The sequence below is a fragment of the Nothoprocta perdicaria genome, unplaced genomic scaffold, assembly GCF_003342845.1.
Source record: "Nothoprocta perdicaria isolate Ctin4 unplaced genomic scaffold, notPer1 scaffold_26, whole genome shotgun sequence".
NCBI classification, from domain to species: Eukaryota; Metazoa; Chordata; class Aves; order Tinamiformes; family Tinamidae; genus Nothoprocta; species Nothoprocta perdicaria.
Window position 1 is genome coordinate 5824002 of NW_020455488.1, and position 7152 is coordinate 5831153.

The 7152-nt window shown below is 71.8% G+C and overlaps 2 protein-coding genes across 2 annotated transcripts in view; one reads left to right on the forward strand and one right to left on the reverse strand.

Moving 5' to 3' along the window:
- Positions 1-2: 2 nt before the first annotated feature.
- Positions 3-6766, forward strand: SEMA4B (semaphorin 4B; the record flags this gene model as incomplete). Its single annotated transcript, XM_026040646.1, has 13 exons — positions 3-66; positions 2468-2628; positions 2758-2820; positions 2895-2993; positions 3080-3191; positions 3278-3394; positions 4002-4159; positions 4511-4692; positions 4761-4911; positions 5002-5212; positions 5293-5644; positions 5911-5957; positions 6429-6766. Coding segments are annotated over 13 exons (2055 nt in total), but the record flags the coding sequence as incomplete, so codon positions are not given.
- Positions 6767-6774: 8 nt separating this feature from the next.
- The window catches only part of DTX3 (deltex E3 ubiquitin ligase 3), a gene marked incomplete at its 3' end in the record, with an annotated part of 1312 nt that continues 934 nt past the window's right edge, over positions 6775-7152 (reverse strand). The window contains exon 2 of the mRNA XM_026040647.1: positions 6775-7145. Within this exon, the coding sequence (XP_025896432.1) occupies positions 6775-7145 (371 nt within the window). The remainder of the gene's footprint in view (positions 7146-7152) is intronic.

A 7152-nucleotide genomic window follows, 5' to 3' on the forward strand; every position in this document is an offset into this window, starting at 1 on the left:
CGGTGCTGGCGGCGCTGCTGCTCTCGGCGGCCCAGGAGCCGGTCCCGCGGGTGAGCCTGCCCTACGGTGAGTGCTGCGCCGGACCCGCCGCTCGGGACCCCAGCGTCGGGACGGGCTGCCCCGGGCTCCTGCTCCCCGCTAAACACCCGGGACCCCGGGTGCTGCTCCTGGGTGCTTCGCGGGGCTTTGCGGGTGGACAGCCGCACACAGCTCCCGGGACGAGTTGAGGGAGCTGCTCCCCCGTGTCCAGCGGCCGAGGCTCTGCTGTCCTGGTCCCAGCGTGGGGTGACCCAGTGCCGCCGCCGGGCTCAGCCTGCGGGACCCCGGCCCAGCAAGCTGGGGCTCGCTGTCCCTCAGCCGAGACCGGGCGCTACTGGCACCGGGGTCCCTGTGAGACGGGGCTGGGCGGCTGCGGGGGCTTCAGTGCACCCTGTACCAGGGGCTGCCACYGCTCCTGTCTCAGCCATGCGGCCTTGGTGCGTCCCCACGTGCCCTGCGCTGCCCTGGGGTGCAGTGGGGCTCTGCAAGGGGCTCCCAGCTGGGGAGCACGTGGGGGGTTTGGCCAGCACAGTGCTGGCCGGGGGCTGGGGGTGCTGCCAGTGCGGGGAGCTGCGGTTCCTTGGGGCTCGGCCACGCGCCRAGGCTGCAGCTGCGGCTCCCTCCATGGAGCAACCATGGGCCCAGCTGGATGCACCCAGCGCGGGGAGCTGGCGAGGGGCTCCCTCCATGGAGCAGCCGCATCCAGCGCGGCCGTGTGGGGCCTGTGGTGGGCTGGGAGGGAGGAGCAGGGCGAGCTGCTCTCCTGGAAGCAGCTGGATTTGCCTCCAGCAGGTTTGTCTGGAAGAAGCAGGTCCTGTCCTGACAGGTCCCTCTGGCAGCGGGCACRGGTGCCGGGAGCTGCTCCCTGCGCCGGGAGGGCTGCGCAGGGGYGGGAGGCCGCGGCCTGCACCGGCGGGACGAGCCCCGCGCCAGCAGGGCAGGCATGGGGCGAGAGCTGCGCCCCGAGCTGCGGGCTGCTGGGGCTGGAGGGGCTCTGCACCGGGGTGCGAGGGCTCTGCACGGGTCAGGGTGCTGCACGAGGGCTCTGCACCGGGGTGCGAGGGCTCTGCACGGGGCAGGGTGCTGCACGAGGGCTCTGCACGGGGCAGGGTGCTGCACGAGGGCTCTGCACCGGGGTGCGGGGGCTCTGCACGGGGCAGGGTGCTGCACGAGGGCTCTGCACGGGGCAGGGTGCTGCACAAGAGTTGTGCACGGAGCAGAGTACTGCACGAGGGCTCTGCATGGGACAGGACACTGCCAGGGCCACGGGGTAGAGCCGGGGTGCAAGGGATGTGCACAGAGGGAAGGCTGCTGTGGTGCGTGGTCTTGGCCCTGYTTCAGCAGCGCTGCCCATGTGGGAGCAGCCCGGTGCTGCAGGGCTGGATGCCCGCGCGCTCCGTGTCAGGCAGAGCCATGCCGTGCCATGCTGTGCCAAAGGGTGGCCGGCTCCGGAGGCCTGGCTGGGCCGCCGCGGGCGCGCGCGGGAGGTGGCCGCGTGAGTCAGCGGCGCGTCCCGCTGACACAGCCGGCCCCGCTGATTCAGCGGCCGTGCCGGCAGCGGAAGGGCTTCCGTGGCCCAGCCGCCCACGCGCCCACCGCCCAGGTGAGYGGCGGCAGCGCCGGCCTCCTGCCCGCGTGGGGAGCTGCGCCCGGGGCTCCTCCCTGGCACCTGCAGCCCTAGGTTTGCTTCCCAGGGCACTTCCCAGGGTGCTTCCCAGCACGTTTACCAGGGCAATTCCCAGGGTGCTTCCTGGAGAACTTCCCAGGTGCAATGCAAGCGGCAGTGCTGCCCCAGGCAGAACCAGGTCCGTGTGCTGCTCGCCAGCGGCCGGTGCTACATGTGCCTGACCCTCATGTGCCAGCCCTGGCGCAGCTCAGCAGTGTGAGCGCTGCGCCAGCCCAGCCACTCTGCAGACCTGCCTCCTGCCCGTTCTGTGGGGCTGCAGCAGGAGTGCGGGTGGGCCTCCAAGGACTGCAGGGGCTGTTCTGGGTGCTGCCCACGCTGCTGGGCTCCAGCGCTGCCCCTCGCACGGGCTGCCGCGGATATGGACACTGCGTCTGGTGCCTGGCACCGCGGTGCGCCCCGGGCCAAGCGGGGCGGCTGCAGGGAGAGCCCCGAGGACACGAGYTGCAGGAGCAGCCCGCGGCTGCGCCCGCCCGTGCGCGCAGTGACGCCGTGTGTGCCCTGGGGCCATGCACGTTGCAGGGCCCTGTGCACCGTGCGGCCGTGCGCGCTGCAGAGCTGTGTGTGCCCCGAGGCTGTGCGTGCTGTGGGGCTGTGCGTGCTGCAAGGCCATGCACACTGTGGGGCCATGCACACTGTGGGGCCATGGCTGCTGTGGGGCCGTGCATACCCCGAGGCCGTGCGTGCCGTGGGCTGCCGCGTGGCTGCGGCGCCGTGGCCGACGCTGCCTCTGCCCCTTGGCAGACTCACCCGAGCGGGCGGTGCAGCGGTTCGAGGTGCCCGGCGTCTCCAACATCACGGCGCTGCTGCTGAGCCCCGACGGCGGCACCCTCTACCTGGGCGCGCGCGAGGTGCTGCTGGCCGTCAACACCAGCCGCTTCGAGCCGGGGCCGCTGGTGCGCAGGGTGAGTGCAGCCCGGGGCCGTGCCGCGCGCGCCGCACTGTGCGTCCGTGCCGTGCACGCTGMGCACACCGTGCCGTGCGTGGAGGCTGCCCGGCTGCCGCGGTGCTCCCATCACCATGGCTCTCCGCAGYTGCCCTGGAGCGCGGACGGCGAGAAGAAGCGGCAGTGCGTGTTCAAGGGCAAGGACCCGCAGGTGAGCCCCGTGGCGGCACCGCGCCGGGCCGGCCCGCGGGCCACGGGCTCAGCGCCCTCCTCCGCCCCCCGCAGCGGGACTGTCACAACTACATCAAGATGCTGCTGCGGCTCAACAGCACCCACCTGTACACGTGCGGCACCTGCGCGTTCAGCCCCGCCTGCGCCTACGTGGTGAGCAGCGCCGTGCTCCGCCGCGCTCCGAGCGGCGCGTGGGGACGTGGCGGCCCCGGTGCCGCTCAGCACCGCTCRCCCTGCAGGACGTGCAGCGCTTCAGCCTGGAGCGGGACGCGGYGGGGAAGCCGCTGCTGGAGGACGGCAAGGGCCGCTGCCCCTTCGACCCCGAGTACAAGTCCACGGCCGTCATGGTCGGTAAGGCTGGCCGCGCCGGGCGCGCGCCGAGGCCTGCGGCCGGCCGGRCGGCACCGCGGGTCCCAGTGGCCGCTCGTGTCCTGCAGACGGCGAGCTCTACGCCGGCACCGTCAGCAACTTCCAGGGCAACGAGCCCACCATCTACCGGAGCCAGGAGAGCCGCATCTCCCTCAAGACGGAGAACTCCCTCAACTGGCTGCAGGGTGAGGGCAGGGGCTGGCGCGGGTCGGGGCACTGCCTGTCTGCAGTGGGGAGGCACGTGGCACCTGCAGGGTGGACCCTCTGCATGTGCAGGGTGCAGGGTGGACCCTCTGCACATGGGATGCGTAGGAGCATGGGAGAGGTGCTGCACATGCACTTGGAGGGGCCTCGTGCGTGCAGGATGGACGCTGTATGCTTGGGCAAGCCCTAGTGCTGTGCATGCGGGACGGGCACCGTGCAGGCAGACTGGGCGCTGTGCGGGTGGGATTGCACTGTGCTTGCAGGATGGGCACCGTGCATGYRGGRCAGGTGCTGTGCATGCAGATGGATACTGCCCAGGAGGAAYGGTGCTSTGCAYGCTGCAYGAGCACTGTGCRTGCRGGCTGGGTGCTGTGCGTGTGGGATGGCACCGTGCATGCAGGATGGGCACCGTGCATGCAGGGCAGGTGCTGTGCATGCAGATGGATGCTGTCCATGAGGAATGGTGCTGTGCACGCTGCACGAGCACTGTGCGTGCGGGCTGGGTGCTGTGGACAGCCGTGGGGGCCGTGCGTGCAGTTGGGAGAGCCTCAGGCCCTCGCGTGACGCTCAGGGTGCCTGTGCCACCAGACCCCGTCTTCGTGGGCTCAGCCTACCTGCGGGAGAGCCTCCCCACGGGCAACCCCGAGGGTGACGACGACAAGATCTACTTCTTCTTCAGCGAGACCGGCAAGGAGTTCGACTACTTYGAGAACACCATCGTGTCACGCATTGCCCGTGTGTGCAAGGTGGGGCTGYGCGTGTGGGGCCTGGGTGCGTGTGCGCACGTGATGCCTGCGGCGGGTCCATCTATCCCTCCCATCCTCTGTCCCACTGGATCCCATAGCCCCGGGAAGGGATCAGCCTTCACTGGCAGCTGCTGCCAGGTTCCAGTTTGGTGGTGCCTGGTCCAGGATGCCCCATTTCCCGCTGCATCCTCCCCACCTGCTGCATCATCCCTCCCACATCCTGCAACCGCTGCATCCCCCGGCTGCCTCCCCTGGCTGCGTCCCCCGTTTGTGCCCTGCTGTGGGGGTGGCCGGTGCTGCCCGGTCCCTGCCGGGGCCCGGGGTGCCGGCGCTGACGCTGCTGCGCCGCAGGGGGACCAGGGCGGCGAGCGCGTGCTGCAGCGGCGCTGGACGACCTTCCTGAAGGCGCAGCTGCTCTGCTCGCACCCCGACGACGGCTTCCCCTTCAACGTGCTGCGCGGCGTCTTCGTGCTGACGCCCGGCGAGCAGCGCTGGCGCGAGACGCTCTTCTACGGGGTGTTCACGTCGCAGTGGTGAGGGCCGCGGGGTGGCGGGCGCCCGCGGGGGCTGTGCAGGGCTCAGCGCGCGCCCGTGTCCGCAGGAGCAAGGGCGGCCTGGGCGGCTCGGCCGTGTGCGCCTTCCCCATGCGCAGCGTGCAGGGCGCCTTCGCCGGCCTCTACAAGGAGGTGAACCGCGAGACGCAGCAGTGGTACACGGACACCAGCCCCGTGCCGGAGCCGCGGCCGGGCTCGGTACGCGCCCCGTCCCCGCGTGCCACCGCGTGTCCCCGGGGCCGCCCCGGCGCCGCCGCGCGCCCCGTCCCAGCGCCGCTGTCCCCGCAGTGCATCACGAGCCGCACGCGGCACCTGCGCATCAACTCGTCGCTGCAGATGCCGGACCGGGTGCTCAACTTCGTCAAGGACCATTTCCTGATGGACAGCGCGGTGCGGAGCCAGCCGCTGCTGCTGCAGAGCCGCCTGCGCTACCTGCAGATCGGCGTGCACCGTGCGCAGGGCCTGCGCGGCACCTACGACGTCCTCTTCCTGGGCACCGGTGGGTGCAGGTGGCGGCGCGGAGGGCCCGGGCCGGCGCCGGTGCCGCGGGCCCCGCTCAGCGCCGCGCTCGCCCTGCAGACGACGGGCGGCTGCACAAGGCGGTGCGCGTGAGCCGCAAGGTGCACATCATCGAGGAGCTGCGCGTGTTCCGCGCCGGGCAGCCCGTGCTGCAGCTGCTGCTCGACCCGCCCCAGGCAAGAGTGCGCGGGGGTCCGGCCGGCCGCGCGCCCGCCGCGGGGCCGCGCGCTGACCGCTCGCGCCCACAGGCTCTGCTCTACGCCGCCTCCTACGACGCCGTGGCCCAGGTGCCCTTCGCCAACTGCAGCCTGTACCGCAGCTGCGGCGAGTGCGTGCTGGCCCGCGACCCCTTCTGCGCGTGGGGCCGGGGCGCCTGCCGCCGCCTGCCCCCCGGCCCCCGCGCGCACGCGCAGTGAGTGCTGCCCCCCGGCCCCTGTGTGCTGCCCCCCATCCCATGCAGCGGCTACTGCTGCCCCCAGCCCCTATGTGCTGCCCCCTGGCCCCTATGTGCCGTCCCACACCCCCTGCAGCAGTTAGTGCTGTCCCTTGTCCCTTATGTCCTGTCCCTGGCCCCTTATGTCCTGCCCCTTGTCCCCTGTGTGCTGCCCCCCATCCCCTACGTGCTGCCCCCGTCCCCTGTGCTGCCCTGCCCCTGGCACCCCGACCGTGCGCCCGCAGGCTCTGGGTGCAGGACGTGGAGGGCGCGGACACGGAGCGGCTCTGCCGCCTGCCCAACGCCTCGCAGCCCCGGCCCCGTGTGCTGCAGCCCCCGGGTGAGCTCTGGGGGCTGGGGGCAGGAGCAGGGGGCTTGTGGGGTGGGATGGGAACAGGGAGGGGAGCAAGGAGGGAGAGGGACGAGAACAAGGTTGGGATTGGGATGGGAACAGGGAAGAATGGGGATGGACAGGGAGGAGGACAAGAATGGGGATGTGGATGGATGGGCATGGGGAAAGGGACAGGAATAGAGATGGAGTTGGGGATGGGACGGATACAAGACGGTGATAGGATGGACATTGGGATTGGTCCAGGGGCCCAGAGTAGGGTGGGGATGAAGATGGAGATGAGATATAGATGGGAAGGGGATGGGAAGGAGGATAGGCATGAGGATGGGGATAGGGATGGGAACGGGGATGGAGATGGGATGGGATGGGGRTGAAGATGGAGATGGGACATGGATGGGAAGGGAACAAGGACAGGGCGGGGGCTTGGGGCCGGGGCCGGGCGGGCAGCGGCTCCGTGCTGCTCCGTGACGCGCCGGTGCCCCGCAGGCTCGGGCGCCCCGTGCCAGGCGGTGCGGCTGCCGCCCAACGCGGTGCGGCCGCTGCCCTGCCAGCTGCTCTCCAACCTGGCCACGCGCCGCTGGGCGCACAACGGCGCGCCCGTCAACGCCTCCTACCTGGTGCTGCCCGACGGCGCCCTGGTGCTCGTGGGCAGCCCCGAGCGCGCCGGCACCTACGAGTGCTGGTCGCTGGAGGAGGGTTTCCGCCAGCTCATGGCGAGCTACTGCGTGGCGATGCCGGAGGCGGCGGCGGGCGGGCGCGCGCCGGGCAGCAGCGCCACGCACGCCAGCGGCTCGCCGTGCCGCCGCGCCTTCTTCAGCTCCTTCTCGGCCTCCTTGAGCAGCGCCTTGAGCGCCTTGCGGGCGGCGCAGAGGCCGCTGGCGTTGGCGCCGGCGGGCGCGCTCAGCTGCAGCACGTACACCTCGGAGGTCTCGCCGTCCACCAGGATGCTCACCCGCGTGTCCTCCTTGAGGCGCGCCAGCTTGCCCGGGCTCTCCTTGCTCACGAAGTCCCACAGGCGCTTGGGCACCGTCAGCTTGTTCTTGGCGGCGCCGCCGCACGCCGCCATCCTCGACAGGACGAAGGACACTGCGGGGCGGGGGGCGGCTGGCACGCACGGGGCGCCCCCGGCTCCTGCCCC